Source organism: Rhopalosiphum padi, chromosome 1 (genome assembly GCF_020882245.1).
Source record: "Rhopalosiphum padi isolate XX-2018 chromosome 1, ASM2088224v1, whole genome shotgun sequence".
In the NCBI taxonomy this organism is placed as follows: Eukaryota; Metazoa; Arthropoda; class Insecta; order Hemiptera; family Aphididae; genus Rhopalosiphum; species Rhopalosiphum padi.
This window is the reverse complement of record NC_083597.1, coordinates 31,231,490-31,256,130: the sequence shown is the minus strand read 5'-3', so window position 1 is coordinate 31,256,130 and position 24,641 is coordinate 31,231,490. Positions and strand designations below refer to the sequence as shown.

The 24,641-nt window shown below is 24.6% G+C and overlaps 1 protein-coding gene across 6 annotated transcripts in view; it reads left to right on the top strand.

The window, feature by feature from the left end:
* Window positions 1-24,641, top strand: part of LOC132931604 (acetylcholine receptor subunit alpha-like) — a 160,419-nt gene that overhangs the window by 16,409 nt on the left and 119,369 nt on the right. For 5 of the 6 annotated variants that reach the window (XR_009662760.1, XR_009662761.1, XR_009662759.1 and 2 more), the window contains exon 2: window positions 3,873-4,060. Coding sequence is in view for 2 of the 6 variants with exons in the window: in XM_060997482.1 (XP_060853465.1) it covers window positions 3,875-4,060 (186 nt within the window). In the remaining 4 variants the exon portion in view is untranslated. Of the gene's footprint in view, window positions 1-3,869; window positions 4,061-24,641 lie in introns of those variants that run through there. The other variant, XR_009662762.1, reaches the window with a different exon arrangement.

The following is a 24,641-nucleotide window of genomic DNA, read 5'->3' as shown; positions in this document are numbered from 1 at the left end:
AAAAAAGATAAATACTGATTTGAAAAATTCTATTGGTGGATTTGTAAGACATCAATATTACTCAGCAAAAATAAAGCGAAATGCATTTTCAAAGGTTTATTCGAATATTTGTATAATTTATTTTTGCGAAGTACTTAATTCAGTGGACCAAATAATTGGTAACGATTTAAAATTATTTGGATTAATTTTGTACATTATAGATACTGAATAGGATGCAGGTAAAAGTTAATATTAAAATATATATTTTGTTAGAAAATGTTAAAGCCAATCCATTTTTATACATCTTAAATTTAATACGGTTGAATATTTGAGATTTTTGTCATGATAAGCAAATAGTAAAAACTCTCATACAAAATGAACATTTCTGAAAATATAAAAAATAAACAACGTCCTAGTGTGTTAACCATATTAATAATATTAATATTTGCGTGGTTTGTTTGAAAATTTTCAGTTGATTAAAATATATTCTGCAATATATATATACTTATATTATATAAGTTGGAAAGTTTTCGCTAATTTGTGAAAAACAAAATCAAATTTAAATTTAAGTCGTCACGAGTTCATTATTTTTTGTATGCGTTACAAGTTTAGTCCATAAGTATCCTATAGTTAACTTATGTAATTATTATTAATGTATATAACTAATTCAACTAAAAATTTCGACAATGACTTTTATACTTCATACTTGCTTTAAACGTAGTTATTTTGTTTAACAAAGTAAACATTATTTATTTGAAAAAACCATTGTGATCGATACAATAGTAACGATACCAATATCAGTTATTTTATATGCACGATAAAAATGAAATTAACTAAACTACATAATATGTGTACAAATGATACTTAGGTTGGATGTTTTAAAAGCTGATAATTTACAAGTTAAAAGGTTAAGTTATTAATATAATTTTAGTAGGTACACACTACACATACAACATAATAATTATAATGACTCAACATGTTTTTTTTTTTTTTTTTTAGTTAACATTAACAAATTATGTTTTTGGAAAACTTCAAGTTAATTTATACTCGTCAAAAGTAAATTAGGTTTTTAACGAAAAACACTTTTTCTAATTTTGTTCAATTACATTTCACTCTGTTTGCATAATTTAACGTTTTACATAAACCAATAATGTCAATACATTTTTTTAAAAAAAAATGTATATATTTAATATTATTATAATGGACACACATGATATGTACAGAAAATAGATAATACATAACTAAAATTAACAAATACAGTCAATATGATCGATTATCATTGTGAATTTTTCGTTGAAGTCATGAAAATAACAATTTCACAATGTAGCAGTGATTCATATATTTACATACACATGTTATATTAAGTACTATATAAATATATAATAAATTATAATGTGTATAGGTACATTTAATTAAAAAAATTAATACAATAATTTAATAATATTATACCTTTTTTAATTAACTGACGAATGACACACATTATGCATATAATATAAAGTGTAGTAGTGTACACTATAATATATAACCCGTAAACAATAGACATTGTTCCAAATTACTTATATAAATTTGTTCTTTATCAGGTGTATCATAGTGTATTCGTTTAGTTACTACTTTTGTCAAATAAATGTACTTAAACTAAAGCTTATAATTTAATACTATGAAACATTTTTAAACAGAACTTGTACATTTTTTCTTTGGCAAATATATTCAAATCATAGAGTATATGGAGCTCATTTTCAGTTTTCACTTTTGATAATATCCCTCTAACATGAACATTCAAATGACATCAAATGTCGCAATCTATATTGCTATATGTTTCTGAGAAGAAAATAATGATACTACATAACGGTGAGCTAGGGACATTCCAGTAAAGTTAATTACGGAGACGATGAAACTGCGACATTTTTGTCAACTAAAAGGTTTTAACAAATGTTCGAAGCCACAGAGACAATAGGCTTTCAGGAGCACGGAGCAGCTTTTGTTCCCAACGACAAAGCCCATCATGCAACCAAAAAGCTTGTCTCTCTCACTATCCCCTAATATTTCACTTTTTTTTATGTTTTATTTTAAAAACTTTAAACTGCTGGATTATTAAAAAAAAAAATTCGTAACTAATTTCGCCTTGGTTTATAGAGTTTTCTGTTATTCTACGTATACTTATTATTATGTAGCATCATAACGTTGTTTATAGATAGTTTACTATGTAAACATAAAGTAATATTGTCAATAATTATTCTAAAATTTTACAATTTAATGTTTTACAAATAAATATAAAATTGAATTGTTCAATGAAGTAAATGTATCACAATAACTGACACATGTTTATAATATTCAATCAAATAATTAATAATTTTAATTTAACTAAAAAATTTTAGAGATGTTTTACCTGCAAAGTATATCAACAATTTGAAGTGCATACAACTAGGTATGCATAAAAAGAAATTTTTTTATAATTTTTTTAATATAAATAATATAATAATGAGTCTTATAGAATATAATATTTTAAGTGTTAAACTCAAAAATATTCTAATTTAATTGTTACGCAAATTCTATGGTTAAGTTTAGTTAGTTTTTTATTAAACCTATAGAAACAATTGATAAACCTAAAAGTGCTGTCCGCATGATATTGTCGATTTAATCATAAATATTATAAGTTGTATGATTTTTTTGTCACTCGATCTAATTGAGAAAACCCGTTTATTCGAACGAAAATAATAAAATATCTGATTATTCACTTCTTAATTGTACTCAAAATCTAAAAATAAATTTACAATACATAATCATTATGTTAATTTTAATCACCTATTCTACATCAATAATTAATTTAATACACTAATTATAGAAATTGCTCTAAATTATATTCACATAATTGTAAAAAATAAATCAAAATGTTTCGGTTTCTTAAAATGCCTTACAAATAAATATTAAACTATCACGATTTGAGTAGTTATGTAATATTTTATTATTGAATTTTTATTCTCGGACAATTAATTATGTAATCAATACAATTTCTTGTTTAAAATTAAATGTTTAAGCTTAACCAAAATATTTGTTTTTATCCGTTATAAATGAAAGAAAAAATGTATATAGAAACATTTAAGGCTTTTTTTTACAAAAACTATAAAATTAAAAATATTTATTACACTAATAAATAAAATACCACGAAACGTTGTTATGATAAGTACCTACATTGTATTTTTAAAAATTATATTGTAATTTTTTGTTGCTGAAAATGTTATTACATTGAAACAAAAAAACTGCGAGAGTTTCTATATATATATATATATATATATAGATTAACATTTTTTCAACAATAAATATAATTTAATTTGATGTTTGACAATCACAAGTTATAAATAACTACGTATAAATATATATATATAGGTACGACAGGTACGTATATATAAACAATATGTTCATTATATAAACAAGCCTATTTTTTCAATTTAAACTTACGATCAAAATGTATGACATTGAATTTTATTGTGTTTTCCCCTGAGTTTTCACTTATAACTGAATTATAATAATTTGTTTTGATATTCTAACGTTGTCCTGCACTTAAAATAAATATATTTAATTTAAACCACATAAAGTTAAACTAATATTATGCGACACTATAGGGTATTGGTATAAAGTATAAATTATTTGGTTTGAAGTTTGTAATTCACATACATTTTATAAATTGTTTGCGAATTAAAATAATATATAATTCTCCAATATTTAAATTAAATGTTGACGTTTATATTATACATAATAGGTATAATATAATATTATAATTATTGTGCTCGATACGTTTTCATAAGAAAAAGTCGAAAATAGACTTATAATTATAGGCTTATAAACTTTTGGTCAGTATAAAACTAATACATGATTATGTTTTTTTTTTTTTACAGATATGTGGCCGAAATTTGCATTTCTTGGACTTGTGATCATCCGGTTAATGGTGTCTGCGAATCCGGATGCAAAGAGATTGTACGATGATCTCTTGTCCAGCTACAACAAGCTCGTCAGACCCGTGGTGAATACTAGCGATGTTCTCCGTGTATCTATAAAGTTGAAACTGTCACAGCTTATCGATGTGGTACGTACTCAAAAAAATGTTAGGATTAAAAATGTAGTTAACTTATTATAGTATAGTCAGTATGGATATTGATTGACAAACTCACTATCGTTATTTATTTATTTATTTTTTTTTTTAGTAAATTAAGCAACTTTATTAAGGTAATTAATAACATTATTATTTTCATTAATTAAAATTCCCCTTTTATTATACTCAAACTTTTATAATATCTATTGACATCTTTCAACTCAAAACTCAATTTATTACACAGAAAAAAAAAAGATTAAATAAATAATAGGAAATGATCTATAAAAAAAAGTATTACTTAATCATTTTTTGTTAGAAAACTTTAATAAACAAACTACAGGGTTTGCATACAATCAAAAACAACCTATTAATCATCTACATGTGACACTTAAATCTATACATTTTCTAAAAAGTACAAAAGACAAAATAAAAGTACAAAATTTTAAATATTTATTAAAAAATTATGTTACTTTTAAAATATTAAACCAATAATGTTTATGTTTAAAATAATAAATACCAACACAGTTTTGTAAGACACTGCAAATTGTGCTATAATTTATATCAAATATTTTATTCATAATGTTGACTATTAAAAGCAATATCAGAGTTGGGCATATACTTGTACGATTAGTAATGATTTAAAAACTATATAATGTATATTTACTATTTACCTAGTATGTTGGAGGCCATCTTATACATTATCAAAATATAACCTATATTAATAAATTAAAATTATATATTCATAATTTATACGTACCTATTGAACATTTTTTAAAAATAGAAATAACGTACAATTGGTAGGTAAATTAAATAAGTTGTTATCATGTATGCAATGATTGCAATGAAATATAATAATGTGTATTATGACAGTGCGGGAAATCAATATGAATATATATTAGAACACGAAAAAAAATTAATACCTAATTAAATTCCAGGAAAAGAAAAAATATTGTATATTTTTTAAAACTAAAATACAGTTTTGTTTTCACTAGCTTAAAAACATATAAATTTATTTATCGTTATAATTAAATATTGTTAGTAAGTTATGTAATAATAAACTTAATATGATTTTAACACATGTTGATTTTTTTATTTTATTCACGTTTGATTCAACTACAACAAAACTATTCGAAATTGATGTAGTTATGTGCTTAAAAATATATTGGCTCACGCGATTCGGAACATAATAGAAGGAACTCTGCGCATTTTATATTGTGTGATAATCCTTTTGAAGAATTCGATAGGCGATTGCTTATACGGTGATAATGGAGATGCAAGCCTATGGAGCTTTACGACCGATCAATAAATAATGGACCACAACTGTGGCTGATGCTGGACACTATAGATATAGACAAATTTGATCAGTATTTGGTGTTAGGGAGGAGGAAATAAAAGGATAGTTGCGTATTTTCCAGTGAGTTTTTATCGGACACGAAGTACGTAGAAAAAAGAGCTATATAGATTTTTTTTATTCTGTTTCTTTTTTATGGTAGGTGGTAACATTTTTTTTCGTAAAAAAAAGAGCTCGTAAAACGCACTACCCGACATATTTTATGGTTCAAAGTAATGAAAACCTCTTTTAATATGCGGCAGGAACTATATAGTATATGGAAATTGAAAACTTTAAACATCTTCTATTGTTAGTACCTACCACAATCATTCGACGAAGAACCAAAAATTATGAAATATTATATATTAGGTATGTACCTATGCATTTGAATCACAATTTAATAAAAAAAAAAAAAAAATTACAACTGAATGATAAATCCCTGTGCGTGATTTATGTATTTTGATGTATTTATATCGTTTAATGCAAACTGCCAACATGTGAATATTGAACATTTTTAAATACTAGCATATTATTATTTCATAATTTTTTATTTTTATTTTATTAAGTTTTTAACATAGTAAATAATATTATGCACCTACATAAGAAACTAATAATACTACTAACTATTAATACTACTGAGAATTAAAAAAGTTATCAAACATACACTATGTCATAATTTTAATATTTTTAGTATCCAAGCATCAATATCTCAAAATAGCCTAAGTATTAAACTATATATATATATGATACCTAGTAATAAAATATAAATATAAGTATTTGTAAAATTTTGAATCTCTACAGTTATTCCATTCTAAATTAGAACATTGACACAAAGTGCCTTCTCTAAAAGAATCATGTTGCAATAACAGACATAAAATTAAAAAAAACAATCATTGTAAATCCAATGCATTATTTGAGTCTAAAATGATTCTAAATACTAACTTATGTGTAAAGTAAATAGTAATAAACTATTCTTCTCTATAAATAAAACGTAAAAACTTTTTATTGTAGATTTTTAATAGCCGAATATAAAGACACATTTATCTGATTGGAATTATATTAACTATGAAATACATTTTCAAAACTAGAAATAATCAGTTTTTCCAATAGCATAATTAATAAATTAGACATTAGGTTCTAAATATTTATACATTAATATTTCATTGAATATTGAGTATTGACGTATATAATATTCAACTACTCATATTCCTATATGTATAGTACATTGTTAAAATAGTTTTTTTTTTAAATTTTATTCTTTAGTGGGAATTTCTAATTTTAATAGTTCAAATTTATATCAAAACTTTATTATCATTGTTTTATATCAGTATTAAAGAAATAATAAAATACAGAAATAAATAATAAATCAAGTGCACCTTAAATATCTTATGGTCTGAAATTTAAACTAGATGAATTAATTTTTTTTAATTTTGTACTTCGATTTAAGTAGTATTGCCACCTATTAATATTTAATTAGTAGTGTTAAAACTTTTGGTGAGTAAATATGCATCATTAATACAATAAGAGTATTAAACTCATTAAATTTCTAATAATTATATGTTTGTAAGCTTAATTATGAATATATTATAAAATATATTATTATTTGTAAGCCACTATTCATTAAAACTAATAGAATTACATTTTATTAGTTTACAAGGATATTATTAACAATAATGCAATTAATCTCGTATACTACAATGACAATAGTATGTTCAATAGTATAAAGATAAATATAAATAATAATGATAAATACATTAAATAATACTGTTGAAGTATACATGAGTTGGTTCTACTCATAGTTATTTCATGGAAAGTTTAAGATTTTTCTTAATATTTTATTTGTTTGTGAAACTACCATTAATTTTTGTATACTTTAATCTATGGTTTTTAATGTTTTTATGAAATAGCATACATTATATAATATTTTTCGATATATGTATTAATGTTGAAGCAAAGTATATAGTATAAAAATATATTTGATCATATGAATATAAGTATTTTATGTTAAGAACAATTGTGTATAGAATAATTCCGTGCACCATTAATCGTTAAAAATCCAGCTAAAGGATATATTTTAAGGCATTTAGTGTTGATAGATTGATCCTGCATACCATAAAAGTTTACTACTAGACTGACAGTTTTCAAACAATTACATTATTTTTACATACCTAAATGAAAATACTTTTCAAAAATCAAAAAAACTTTGAAATGTTGAATAATGATGAAATATGTTTATTAGTATCAATGTTGTATTAATTTTGATAAAAGTTATAATTATTAAGATTTTACGAATGTAACTTTTATAATAATTTAAATAATCTAAATTACCTCAACATTTGCAATAAAAGTAATTCTAAAGAAATGAAAAATGCTTATTATTACCACGCAAAATATTCATAAAAATTCGTGTACAACATTATAAGTTTTAATTGCTTACAACTAAATAATTAATTTCACTTCGTTATTACAATTACAATGATTATTTATTTTTTAATTTATGATGATTTACCATTTTTTAATAAATTAGATACCAAGTCTTGTTTATAGCTGCTTCTACATAATATTTTATTAATATGCTAACTATAGTATGGTAATATATTATATTTAAATATTTAATTATTGTTGAAAATCTTTATTCAGAATATTTAGCTAGTTACCGTTATACATATTAATCATATTTTCAGATTCGTTTTGAATATAATATTAAAATAATATTTGTCATTGCAAAGTATTGACCCTTTAGCTATTAATTTTTATTTTACAAATCATTTAATCAAACAAATGTACTTGGTTTGAATAAAAGTTTAAATTTTAAATTTTCTCACGATAAATTCAAACAATTTATTGGTTGAATTCGTTTGTTATTTTAACTTTGATTCTAAGATATTATGAGAAAATATCTCATGTATAGTATGTACCTATGTATTTTTTATGCTTTAGATGAGGAATATAACGAAATATTTCAACATAATATAATTATTTACTAATGACATGCATTCGATAGCGTCGATAGTGAGTATGTACTATGTAATATAGATGATATTTAAACTATATTATAGGGAAGTTTAAATAATGATCTGCCAGGATTTATTTTGATTTATTCATTTCATTTGGTTTTATGGTATCTATATTTAGCTCGAGAAATACGGAATTGGTTATCTGGTGAAAATACAGTGTATGAATTGGTTTCTAATATAAATTACTTATCATTATATAAACTTCGAGTTTACAATTCAAAAAAAATATTATATTATGTCGTAAATGTTATCACAGTTTATTAACTTGACCAAATTTTCTATCATAAATTAACGTCAAAGTTGAATATTTAAGTTATTTATTACTACAAAAGACGATGACAATATGAAAAAAACTCATATTTTTGTAAAACCTAATAATATATTGCTTCATTCCAAATTTAATGCTTAAGTGACTTATTAAGTTAATGTTAGTAAGAAATATGTTTGACTTGCTGTGTACTCGATGTTTACACAAACTATTAATAAGATTGATATCAGTGTTCGTCTTTGAAAATCATTTAAACAATACTAATGCATAGGTACACGTTGATAAATTAAGCGAGTAATCGACGAGTGAATCAACGACTGAAGACTGTAAGCTGTAGGGTACTGTGTGAAAATTCGAATTTCTGTCACTAAATTACTTCTGGACTTTGGTGTTTGAGAAATGGGGGGGGGTGTATTTTAGTACATTTAATAAGTAAAATAACGATTTACAAAAACCAATAGTTTCCTTTAAAATGTATATTCTTACAATGCAATACGTTATGAAGTTTCAGTATACAACTATATCTATTACATTAAGGTATGAACTGAATTTTAATGTAAAAATAAAACTTAACTTATAAAAAAAAAGTTGGGGGGGGGGGGGCGCCGTCGTCTATACTCTCTCTCAAGGACGCCCTTGGAATTTCCTTGCAGTATATATGTATATATATGTATATGATCGCAATATACACGCGCATTTGAACACAGCAGTTCCAAACTTTGTTACGTGAGGTTATAAACGGGTTTTTACGACTTTCCGGGACATTGATTATTTTACACGACTCGTATTTTCTTTTGTGGTTCACGATTATTGCCGATAAATAGTACGAGTTCGTAGGAGTTTTTTTTTATTCGTTACGACCACGATAAATTCGATGTTTTTTTTTTCTTGCGACCATGGCACTCACTTAAACTTCTCCCCGATTTTTTTTTTTCAAAAAAACACTTTAAGCGAAAGAAAAATCACTTAAATTCCAGTCTAGGAACACAGTAATTAAATCTATTATAACGAAGGTGAAACAAATTTTCAATATTTTTGGTCTATACGAGTACAGCTGAATGCGTCATTCTGTCCAATAGAGTTCTGTACAAATGAATGTACAGTTATAAAACAATACACCACGGATAGTATTATGTATTTATGTATGAAAAAATAATGTTATCCGTATAAATTATTATAAAACGATTTGACATTGCAGTTGGTTAGCTGTAATAAATCTATTGTTTTATGCACACATCACCAAGTGGTATTTGTTTGAAATTAATAATTCACTATATTGGAAACCATAACAACAGAAACCGTGATAAATGGATATTATGTACTGTGAACGGACACAGCGGCATAGTAAGATTTTCTACACGCACTACGTAGAAAGCTAATACTATAAAAACATATACTGACTAAACGATTTATCTAAACCTCGTTTTTGATTTTGTGCTAAATGCACACGCAATTAATTTTTATTTAAATTTTATAAATCTTATAATGCTTGATATTATTATTATTACAATAGAGATCCACAGAGTTGGAGATTTTTGGCTTATAAAAGCTTAAAAAATGTATTGGCTCAGTTCGTTTTCGATGGTCAACATGTAATGACGCATGCACATATAATTTGCCCCAAATTAATCTTAGGATTCGATTTAAAACGGTAGATAAAACAATTTGGTCTATTTTAATCTGTTTAGCACTTCTAAGGTAGTTATTATTTAAAAAAATACATTTATATTGTCAGAAGATGCGCATCATTTGTATAAAAACTCTAAAAAATAAAAAATTAAAATATTTCATTTAAGTCTTTAATAATTATAATTGATCAATTATATTTTGTTTTATTTATTCAACGTTATTCATTCCAACAATATTGACATTTTTTGAAGTTCCTCAGTTGTAAAATTTGTTTTTATAGTTTTGTTTAATAAATATAGTCATTATACAAAACCGTTATACTATTATTTACGAATTTGTTCTGAACTGCTGAAGCTGAGTATAAAGTTACTACGACAAGTAACGTAAATATTCTTTACTATATTTCAGTATTTCTTTTTAGTTTCGAAAAAATACTTACCTTCATGATTCCGCAAATACATTTTAAAACTTTTCAACTGTTATTCTAATATAAACACCCAAAATACGTGTCACTAAATTTTTAATAACAAACGCGTGGTTTCAGCTATATTTATCACAACTTCAAGATGGCTTGACATACTTGATAGTATATCCCTCGTAAATCAAGAAACACAATCAACAGAAGTTTAAACATCGATTTCTGGCCGTAGACTTTTGTCTCGGTAAAAAGTTCTTCGAGTACTGCTTACTTGTTTTGTTTGTAGGTGGAAATGATAAACCAAGGTTGTACCTACTATAATAAGTTTTTTTTATTTATTAAATACTCAAGACTTTCGCTTCGTATCCTTTTACATACCAGACAAAATCAAAATTAATTTAATTATTCTTCTGAAAAAAAGTTAGTGCGATGATAGTATAGTTAAAAAAAAATCGTTTTATTTTTCAAACATTTACTTTTAAGATTCTAAGAATTAAAGTTTTTGGTAATAATGTTAATTCTTCAATTGTCCCGAGAGATCGATTTTCGCAAATAGCAATGGAAATTACGTTAATGTTTTATTGACTACTCGTTAGCGCTCGTAGATTTTGTATAAGTACCTCTATGCCCCTTATGGCATCGATTCAGCCGACTCACGTTATGGTGGTACCATCTCAAAAACGAATTGATTATCCCTAATACATTATCATTAATCTCGAAATCGTTTATTTTGAATTACGGTAGTAGAATAATTTCGGTCGCTTTCGTCTTATAATTATCACAACAAGACTATATGGACGAAGACAAATAAGTATTGTAATCTGTCACTCGTCATATTTTTACACTAAAATTAACTAATTTTGTAGACAATATTGACTTAAATTACCTAAAACATTTTATTCAAATTGTATTTGTATGACGTATACCGGTATACATATTGAAAACTGTTTATATTGGATGGTAATAGTTTATTTTCGAAAAAAAAATATTTTACACTAAAATTGTATATTTTTTATTCTTCAAAATTAATCTTAAATATGTCGAAAAAAATAATATCAAAGGATTCATTAATCAAAGAAATTGTTTACATACATAATATTGTACTCAACACTCTAACTGTAATTATACGTCAGAACATAATACTAAAATATTGTATAAATAAGCTCATAATAAATTTATATTTAACATTTTGCTTGACCGTAGGAGTTATAATACGTCTATGAATTTCATTTTTTTTTTTTGATTTCTATATCATGGTGCCGGGTATCCAAATAGTGATATTTATTTTCATGTTATGTGTTTCAAATATTGTTTCCTAAATAATTCTTAAAATATTTGATGTATTTTTAAAATGCTTAAATGTGCTGAGGATCGTATACGTTTTGAAAAATTGAATAATCTAAATATTAATGAATTCAATGAAAAATGAAAAATTTGGCATTTTAGTATTGTTTGGAATACAATTAAAATAATACTTCCATCCTTTTTCGTTTTAATAAGACAATAAAAATAATTATTATGTCACGATATTACCATTATACAGTAGGTAATAATCAATAAATGTCAACAGTTTAGTTAGTCAACAACTTCTATAGTGCATTTCTTTAAATTAAAATATTCAAATTTTAAACGAAAAAACAACATATTTAGTTATAAAAAGCAATTATAAATACACAAAATAAGCTAGTTTATATTTTATTTAAATATCAGCAATTATAATATACAAATGTAATATTTATATAGAAATGTGTTTAAAGGATAAATACTATCTTTTTTTTTTTTTTTTTGATAATAAAATGTTTAGCTTGAAGGTTTTGTATGTGCCTTACAGTATTTTTTTTTAACGAAATCTTACATCATTTTGAAAAAGTTCATAAAAAGTACATAATATTTATTCATGTACAAATCTATAAAATAATGTATCTCAGTATTTCGAATAATTAACTATAAAAATATGTCCAATGCTTTTAGTTTTGAATTATTAAAGATTTTTTTTTTAATTTAGTATAAATAAAAAACCAATACAATATAAAATAAATTGAAATCACGTTTACTAATTTATAAACAGGAAGTTCATTAGTTTACTTTTCATAATTTCAACAATTCAAAATGATTACATCTTATCTCTATCAAAATTTGTCTGTATAACCTATACAAGACAAATTACCTGAACGTGCTTTTGTTTCATCTATTCATCACTAACTAAACATATACTGTACACAGCTGAGTAAACCTGGCAATTGTATTGTAGCATACAACACTTTTCCACTTCCGAATACGAGCTGTTGATTAGTTGAAAGTTTCAGGTAATGGAAGAAATCTTTATAAACCATAAATCTAAATTCTTTACAAAAAGTACGATTGTCTAGTGTAAAAACAATTTTATATAACTGTTGACAATATTTGAATTTTGCATTTTGATAATTAGTATTTTAATAATCTTACGTGCATAATAGTATTTCAATTCTTCAATTTTATTTTAATTAGTTATTCGTGAAAATACATTTTAAACAATTTGTAGTAATAATTTATATTATATTAATAACATTAATATCTTTACATTGAAAAAATATTTATACAATTTTTATTTTAAATTTTATAATTATATAAATATTATAATATTGCATGCTGTACTTATAACACATACACACATATTTAAAATATAATAATATTATGATGATGTTTGAAATAAAATTATTCATTTTAGGGTTTAGGCGGAATATTATAGTATATTTTAGTCTACAATTATTGTAAATAGTACAGACAATTGAATATAATGTATTATGTATATCTGAGAATAAACTATAATTAAACACATACGACATTCGATAAAACGATAAAATACTATTTTCTAGTATACATAAATACAACATTGAGATTCTATTTTACTAAATTAATTACTATAACTTTGATTTGAACAACTATTATTGTTATCCTGTGTAGCCACTTATATTATTTACTTGATGTTTTAGGTTCATTGTTGGTTATTAACTTTTCAGACCATTCATTAAATTGGAAACTATATTTAAAATACTATTGGACTCAAAAGTCAGTCGCAGTTAATCATCTATTCATCCAAAACATTATAATTTTAGGGATAGTGCCAAAATCCTTTATTATTTTTTTCAAAATGAATACAGTAAAAAAATTTAATTGATTCGAAAGTAGTTTTTTTTTTTTTGGAAAACGTCTGTTGTCTGTAACGTTTTAATTATCATAACCTCCAAATTCAATCCCCATTTTGTTTAAAATAAAAAAATTAGCTTTACGCGAAAACAAAATTATTTTCCGGATGAAAGTATGCTTATACGATAGTGCAGAATAGAAATAATTTGTTCGTTCAGAATCTAAACAACGAGAACATTATAACAATAGTATTAAAACATACACTTGATTTATGTTTATAGTTCAAACAAGCTATGTTTTAGTTATAGGTCGAACCGTAGAATTCTCAAAGTTATAATTCATAGTTTTAAGTTTAAACAGACTTAATACATTATTAATATTTCATACTAATAATTCTACTAAACAAAATACATTTGATATGGCCTGATTATAATTCATTTCATATTGTTATAAAACATAATATAAGATTATGATTAATGCTAACGTGATGACAAATTAACATTACCTAGGTATGTTTTATTATACGCTAATATCTTATTTCTGTATTAAATTTTAATAATAAAGCCGTAATGTACGAGAAAATAATGTACGCGCTTCAATATTTTTTTCCATTATATCCTTGGTGAAATAAAACCTTATCTTTGTTAGCCGAGATAGCTCTGACAGATTTTCTTTCCATGCGCTTACCGCCGGACTGCTGACGCTTAATCGTAAATCAATGCACGCGTGTCACGGTGATTCTTATCTATAAGTGATTCGGTTTGACGACTGAGATTTAAACCAATATTTTATTGAATAAATGAAAAGAAATACAAAACGAAAGCTTTAAAGGTTAAATTATTATTTTTTTTATTTCGCAATAATATTACGACTGTCTATATATATATATATTTTTTTTATAAATTGTTATTACATATTGCGTCACATGCACTGTATATAACTATATAAGAAACCAAACATAATATTGTATTCAATTACCATAAAAATTAGGTCAGGAACTTCGCTCAGAATACCACAGGATAATGATATAGTACAATATTATTATTATACATTTCAAATTCATAATAAATACTAGTATGTGTTGTATGTATGGTACATAAGACGAGGTTTTTGGTTTACTTATGTATTTTCAAGACTTAAAGTTTACAATACTTATGATATAAGGTTATGAATTAAATAAACAATAACCAATGAATAATCTTGTATTGAATGAACATTTTTCAAGTTATAAAAGCTTAAATTAACAATTTATGTCAAATATATACGAGTATATAAATAATAACAATTTTGTATCCTACAAGTTAAAACTAATTAAAATATTTTAAACAAAACATGTGCTTATAATGTATATACTCAATTAATTATTTCACAAAAAATGGGAATTTATTGTTACATGTAGTATAATAAAATGTTATCAAATTAAAGATAATAACACAGAAACTAAAATAATTGTAATTGCAGTAGTATTTTTAAACTTTTTGGTACAACATTACAGTTAGGGATATTGAAGAAAAAAAAATCAATGATCCTCGTCGAGGACAATAATTGTGTTATGAAAATTCATACTGAAAATATCCATTAATGATTTCCATCTGAAAAATGACGCTTGGCCAACCCTAAAGCGATATAATATGTAATTCATTAATGTTAAATGCAGTTTATTCGTTTTGGGGATTATTAATTTGGATGAACAAAAATATTTCATCCTAATTCTAAATTAAACTCAAAAGCTTTCGAAAATCCTATACATTTTTGTTAAGCCTTCTAAATTTGTCTTATTTTTTAACACTAACATTTTCTGTTCATATTTACATAATATACAGGTATATAGTACATATTTTTAATTATAAAATTGAATAGGATCTGCCAAATACACCAAAAATAAAATGTCATTTATTACTAATTATTTTAATTTAATGTACAATATAATATTAATCGTCATCCTATAACCGGGTATAACGTAACTCACCTGGATTTACTTGCCTGGATATTTGAAAATATTTATTTTAATATTATTACTTGATCAAATATAATATATTAATAAAAGTATTTAAGTACGTGTATTTCTTAAGAACTCGCGCGTTTACTCATAAGGGAAAGATAACCATTTTTGTCCATCTTCAAGGCGTTATTCTGCGCGTAGAAAAATGGATAGTGGTGCGTAACTGAACGTTTACTCGGACATTATTCCTTTTAAAAATAAATAAATAAAAACAGGACCCTAAGCACTAATTCTTTTTCCTTTTGTTCACTATTATTTTATCCACGGAAACATTCCCCGTTTATTGTTGTTGTTGTTGTTGCTGAACTAACAACGAATAACGAGAAGTTTAAATATTCAATTCATTCAATTCAGTATAATATATATGCTTTTTAAAAAGCACCGAACCTTGTTCGTTTAATATAAAAATACGCGTTGCTATTTGTTTACAACTTATAATAATATATCGTTTGTATATTTTTTATTCTGTCAACTTAATGCAGTCGACGTTTTTTACAAGCCGGACATGGGACACTTAACGAGTTTAGATATTACGGAATTTCGATAACGATTTTATTCGTTCACTCTACAAAAACATTATAAACATATATATAACGTAGACATGGATCGATTAAGAGTATATTATGATATTATTTTGATGATGAGCATCGTATTGTTGGCATAGGTTTAATTTACATTTACAATATTCATTATTTTTTAAAATTCTACAAACTCAATTTAATTATAATATGTTGGATAAAAAAATAAACCATAACATTAAAGGATACGGCTTTATTAAATATATTGATTAATCAGTCAGCTAATTTACAGACATCGGTGAACCTATGATAGCCAATTGATAGGTCTTGGATTTGTATTTTGTTTCATTTTCGATTTTTAGATGGTTAGAAACATATGGCACATAGATAGAGTAGCCCTCGAATATTTTTCTAAGTAGTTTATAATAAATTATAGAGTAATATCATTATGGTATCTGAATTAACACGCAAAACTTAAATCCTCATGGGGCACCTCGTACACTATGTGATACATAATAATGTTTTGTATACAGTTAATATAATAATATGTACCCACTTACTCGAAAAATAATTTATCTAGTCGTTTTATTTTTAGAAAAAAAATCGCATTATGATACGAAATTATATTATTAAATATTTTTTTTTGTATAATATTTTGTATCACATCAACGCCATTTAGACATTATATTTTTATATATTTTTAAATGATATATATTCAGTAGTTATTCAAAATATTATTAGATTACCGCGCTGTAAAGATTTAATAACTTCGTTTTTAAAAGTTCGGCATGAGTATAATCATTTTATATAAACTATTTCAGTGGTTGAATTCGCTCAATTATACAAAAATTATAGTACAGTTACCTATTTGTTTAATATTATGGTTTTTATGACTTACTATCAATTAATATTTTTCTATATAATATAAACTATAGTACGTGTAGTTTTTAATGAAGGTGCTACTAAATTTTTTATGAGTAAAATCTAAATGAAAGTTTATTATAATATTATCTAATCTGTTGATACTTTATTTGAAAGTATATAATTATATAGAAGCAATGATATTGAATAATATAGTAAAATTATATATTTATTTTGTCAGTCATTATGTCACTGGGATAATCATTCAGTAAAACTTCGATTTAAAAAAAAGTATAATATTAAGTTCAATCAATAATGTTGATCCATTTATCTTTCACTTTAATTTAAAATTATCTTAAACAAATATATTGTAAAGCTTTCTAATATTATATAAGCGTTTTATTCGAATAATTTATATACATAATATGATTAAAAGAATTGAATGAGTTGAAAATAAAATCAATATATGATAGTAGTTATCTTAATAACAATTAGTCATATTATATTATAGAATGTAATGATAACCTATATTGTATCATAATTGTATTTATAAAATGTTTCTTTTTTGATTTAACTTTAAAAGGATTATCGTATTGTATCACAATATACGGAATCATTGATATTCAATCATTTTTTTATTTTTGTTTTTATTTTTATTTACAATATTGATCATTACTTTGCTACTCTGTAGAGTATTGTAGAATAAACTATTTAAATGGTGATATTATATAATCAATTAACATTAAACTGGCTTACCTATAATTCTGTTGAATTCGAGAGCTTCAGTTCATGCAGATATTATGCGTTTATTTTTCATAAATTTTAACTTTGACAGCAATATGATGATTATTAACGGTATATCTATTATCTATTTTGTATGAAATGCAAAACTATTTCAGTAGAGTGAATATTTTAACTGGTAACCTCGAAAAGCATTGACATTTAAAAAAAAAAAAATTTAATTCTTTAAATACATCAATATCTATGGATCTTTTTCTTTTCATAACACTTTTTTCTACTGTTGATATTTTTTTAAATTACGACGTATTCATATTTTTAGTTTCGAGTTCTAATTCTCAAAATTTTCTAATTTTTTTTTTAATAACAAAAGTTTGTACCGCTATATGAAGTACCTTAAATAGTGTAAAAATCTAAAGAATTTGAAAATACGTTCTCTAAATAAACTTGAAAATTTCGAAAAACCGATTTTTAATAATTATATTATCGAAGAAAAGTAAAAAGGGGTGAGCATGTTTTGAAAATTGCCGTGCAGAGTGGACCATAACTCATGAGGGCTTAATGCAATTTTGTTTACCGTATTTTTTTTTTTTTGACATTCGCACGTACGTGCGTGTATCCAAATATAAAAGAATAAGTCAGAGACAGTGTAAACAGTAGTACAATTCTCTCATGCCAACCCAATAGGTTTGTTGTGAAACTAAAAATCTATTGCACACTACATAATATGTGTTATTTTATTATTATTATTATCATTATGTTTGTTTCGTCGAGCCAGATTAACATCCGGAACACATATGTCAGTGTTTTCATTGTGAATTAACTTTCCACAGTATAGCCAAGCATTGTCCTCCTGGCCGAGTAATATATGCATACCTTTGCTATGGGAAAAAGTCAAAATCGGACAAACTTCAGAAATGCAGGGGAAAAGGCGAACTGCCCACGGTACTTGGACACAATGTTATACTTCTATATGCATATTACACAGACAAAAGGTGAAATATGGTGTTTTGCGTAAGTATTGTGGGCAGTTCTCGTTTTTCAGATTCCAAGTCTGTTAACTCTAACAATCTAAATTTTTCGGAGGTTTTCTTGATTTCAACTTTTCCACATAATATATTATATACGTATGATAATTTAATGTGAGAATTAGCTACGCAATATTATCGTTTTCCATCGAAAGTACTGTTTTTGGCAAAGCACGATGTTTCTAATTTATGGCTTTTTCATCTCTTTTAATGTCTTTCGACTTGCCAGTTGCCAAAGGCGAGTACAAAACTACTAGTCGTCCAAAATGATATTTTACGGAAATTCAATCAGTTATAAACTAATATTTCATGACGTATAAGGATGTGGTTCTTAAGCAGACGTTTTATACGAAGTAATCCAAATTTCATCTATGACATCGATTTTTTGTTCGAATGGACAAAAAATATAATTTCTTATGTCTGCAATTTAAAATGTATAACTCCATAGTGCCACCTCTTATTAATTTATCTATTGAAATTATATTTTATGATCAATGTTCAGTAGCAACAGATTAGTGGTACTGGTGAAAGCCAATTTTAAATATGTATCATACTGAAATGCAAATGAACAATCATCAGTTTTACAATAAGTAGACGTTAAAAAAAATATTATTAACATATCATATTATGTAATATTGAAAAAAAAACAAAATACTTAATATTATGTAGGTATTTTTCAAAAAAAATAAACATTATTTTAGTATTCTCATTGGGAAGTATTTATAGTGGGATGAAAGACAATGCAGAGAATTGTACAGGTTAAGTTGTGATCAATAATTCAATTAGGTACATAATACAACGAGTCAAAGTATTAAAATAATCAGGACCAATTATCGTAGCTGAAAATTTAATAATCACATTAAGGTATAGGATTAAATATTTAAAAATTAATAAGCATTAAATAAAAAAATGTATATTTTATTTAATTACAGAATGTATTATTTTATTAAGAAATAAGCTAATACAATATAGCGTTTAATATTTTTATTATAATAGGTGTAAATATTAATAAAGGAACATTTTATATCCTGAACTATGTAATAATTATCACTTCATTTACTTAATTAAAAAATGTTAACATTTTTTTAAGATATTGAATTTAATTAAATAGTTCATTATAATTACTAGTTTTTTAAGAGTTATTTTTATCATAGTAAAATATTAAAAATATTAAATACTATATATTTATAAATGAAACTTATTTTTAAAATATAATAAATTAAATAATATCCAATAATAAGTTTTTGTTTAAGATTATTTTAATGCTGAAAAAAGAAAATAAGTAGTGTAATATTCTATTTTATTAGTGTTGAATTTAGACTTCAAACTGATTCCAATTTTTTTCTCATTAAAGAACTTTGTTCACTAAACCAGAGACAAAATAATAGGATATTTCTATCATATCAAAAATATATATGTAATATAATTTTATTCTAGTTTGACCCAAAAAAAGTCAAGATTGATTATAGTTTTAAAATCATCAAATAAAATTAATTGATTTGAGTAATGATACATAAAAAAGTCTGACTGTGAAGATTGAATACTTGAAATAATAAATGTAAATGTGTAGGCTATAGGTAGATAGCCTAAAGATAAAAATCGTACGGGCCAAATAATAATGGTATAATATATTCGTTTGTTGATGAAACGGCAGTACAATCTTATATTTATTATTATATTATAATAATATTTAAAACATCTATTTTTGGCTTTTATTTTAAAATTTGAAAAATCTATTTTTCAGCCAGCGCGATGGATTTTGAAAATGTATTAATTCATCTTTGTCTTTATTAATTGCTATCATCTCTACTATTTTTCTCTCCAAAAATTCAATTTAATTATTATTTTGTTTTTATTATGCTCAATTTACATTTTTTTTTGTGGACACTGTTTTATTTTCTATAGATTAAAAATATGTTATTTCATTTGGCCCGTAGGATTTTAATATATAGATAATAATAATAATACATTATTATCTGTATTATTTAAATCACATTGGCTTTGAACATCATCATCGAGTACGGTGTTATTTTCTTCGTCTCTAGTTTACACGATATACATAATTAATTCTCGCGTTTATTTAATTCAGCATCAAATCACTTATATACATTATTTTATCTGCACATGATGTGAAGAGATAAAACGCATATTTGAAATTACATATCTCACTTTATTACCGCATTTACCTATGTGAATATATAAATTGTATCACATATTATTGGCTATTTTTAAGTTGATAATATAGAATAATGGGTGAGAAAAAGACTAACCACGTGAATTGTAATTAAGTATAACCAAAAGACTATGCTAGCTACGAACAGTTTTAATTTATTACAAAACTAGATTTTCAGCTATTCAGCTATTCTGAATACTGAGAATATGACATAAAACAATTGAGAACCATCTATTAAAATAAATACTTTTAATAATTAACCATACAAGAATATATTAATATATCGTTGTTTATTAGTGTAATTTTGATGGTACATATTATCGTAAATGTATTATTAATTAACGCATATTTTATTTTAATCTTACAATAATATTAAAGTATAATTCTTAAATTTAGAAACTGCATACACATTAAAAATATTATTAATAAACAATTCTGTTTCTAAAGTTTTTTTCTGATAAAACAATTATATAACAACGTCCTATTAGTTTGAAACACTATCAGTTGAACATTTTCAAAAGTGATTAATATGAAAAGTTGAACTGTCTATAACACTATGAAACAACAGTATAACATGATAGAACACTAATTTATTTATAAAATAATAAAATTGACCTTACGAGGTACATTTTATAATTGATCTTATGATAAATAAAATTGTATTTATTATTATTTATATATAAATTTAGCATTGGGTTTAACGATACTTTTTTTGCTGTATAATATATTGTAATAATTACGGTTTGTTAAAATACATGTACGTCACTAAAGTTCACAACATCTACTCACACAATTTTTATTCTCATGCTTATATTGATCGCTTTGGTGTACAACATTATAAAAAGGCAATTTACATAAACATATACGCATACGCATCATAGCGAGTAATGAACTTGAAAGATTATATTATATATATTATACAAAAACAGTGTGTTAATTCATTGAAAAGTCAGTAACAATAGTTTATGATCTAGTGTGATTATTTTGGTTCAGTTTTTTTAATGAAATATATGACATATATACCATGGTAAAAGGGATACCACTATAGTTATAATATATTACTTTATAAAAAATACCACTAAAATATTCACAGTACATTCTGAACTTGGGTTACTGACTTTCCGATTATTTAACATATACGAATACCGTACTATACATACGTTATATTATTATAAGTATGTTTCACTGAGTTTGGCCCAGACGATAAACCGTTATTTCTTTTTAATATTTTTAAAAAGTTATGATTTAGGAAAATAATAATTAAATCAGAGTTTTCAGTGTATAATATACATAGCCTTTTATATTACTAAATATATTTTTTTAAATATTTATTATGTTTTTTTAGTAATTTATTTTACAATTCGAAAAAACTGCGTTATATAATATGAATTGATGATACCTTATATGAATATTTTGAAAATATCATTGTGTATATTGAAATGTAATAACATGCGTAGAAATATAATTTCTCAGAAATATTTTTGAATTATAACAGAATAACTAAATAAATATCTATCAAAATCAGAACCACCCGTATCTTCTTGTAAAATGAACTTTCAACTTATATAAAAAAAATCAAATATTATATGTTTTTAAATAAATAAATTCACCACAAGCTTTGCTCAATTGGGTAAATTAAATAATAATATATTGTAATACATTATAAATTATTTTAAATTAAATAATAATAATAATAAACAAATAAATACAAAAACAAATTATATGGAAAACAAAAAACCAAATCAAAAATATCTTATAGGTACTGAATAATAGTTTAAATTTAGTTAAAATATTTTGAAAATTTCTCTGATTATAATAAATGATAATTTATTGTGGCGATATGTTTAAAGTTTTTCTTTAATTTCAACAAAAATTATTTTTTTTAATTATTAAGAAATGTACCATGGATTTTTTAATTTTGATTCCATAAAGTACCAAATGGTAGTAACTCTTCATAAATCAAGATACTTTGCTACAGAAAAAAACACATTATTGTAAAATCGGTAAACTAATCGCTCTGCTAGGAATTTAAACAGTAAAACTATAATTTGTACTCAAAATGTTGTTTCATATAGGCTTAAAGTTAAAAAATTACTCGGGAATTAATTAACTGATAATATTTAGTTTGCTGCATGTGCATTTACTAGCTGTTAAAAGAAACACTATTAGTTCATGATATTGCCATTATATGTTACAATAATAACACAGTCTCGTTGTCTGCCCCTCAACAAAACCAAACATTGAGTTAGTCGTTTTTAAATTAAATAAACACTATAGGTATGTGCTCATATTATACACTGTCTCGTTAAAATAATACAATATTATTATTAAAAACACAAATCCATTGAAACGAATTTAACAATTCATGCGCGTGATGCGTTAAAATAGCGTGTAATACGTTGCAGTATTTTACGAGGTTCCTATTTTTGTTTTTACGTTTAGGGTCATAGTAATATATTGAGCCGTTGGGTGCAATGGAACGTGCAACGATAATAATAATTATATTATATATTCCCTGTTGGTTATTTACAGTGGAAATTTGTGAGCAGCGGCCCGTGGTGTCACGCGGCGAGCAGTATAATTGTTGCGATTTTTTTTTTCGTCTTCTCCTCTGAGAGTTATAACGCACGCGAGACCATACGATTTGATTATTTTTTGTTTACCATTTGTCCCACTCATATTTATAATAATAATCGCGTGGAATTATTTTATAAAATATTACCATTGCCATGCGATAGTACAATGTGTATTATACGTCATTTGAAGTTAGAACCCCTTTTAAGATAATGATGTGCGTATGGAGGTGTATAAACACAATAATTGTGAATTATACCAATAAAAAAGTTTGTAAATTACTCAGTTCGTAAATTGTAATGTAACTCAGACCAATTTTACTCGACCAATTCTTCAGCGAGACGCGTTCACCACAGTCTCAGATTTTATCTATTGGTTTTAGAAAATTGTAGATAATTTTTAAAAGTTTTAATTGAAAATGGTTAATTACGTTATACGTACATTTCTGAACTAATATGTAAACAATGCGTCACTGTTTTACAATGTTGAAATTATAAATACTCTCTCAATATCGTAGATCAGAGGTTCCCAACCTTTTTTGACTCACGGCACCCTTAGTCATTTTCTAATAATCCGGAGGCACCCTATGCTCTATGACCTATAGACTAAAAATATATTTAAAATAATTTCGCGGCACCCTAAGTTATATATTATGTAAATATTATAAACTATATCGACGGTACCCGTTATCATCGATTAACAACACCGTTGTATGAAAGAAAAACATGAGTTTATCCTGATCGTTCAAGTACCGCCTGAAACCTCGTGTTCAGCAATTTTGTTTTTATTGTGAAATCAAAGAAAAAAATCAAAGACCTCGGGCAGATGTATTGTATACCGATTTCAAAAAGGCTTTTGATATAGACAATTATGATGTTCTAATTAAAGTACTT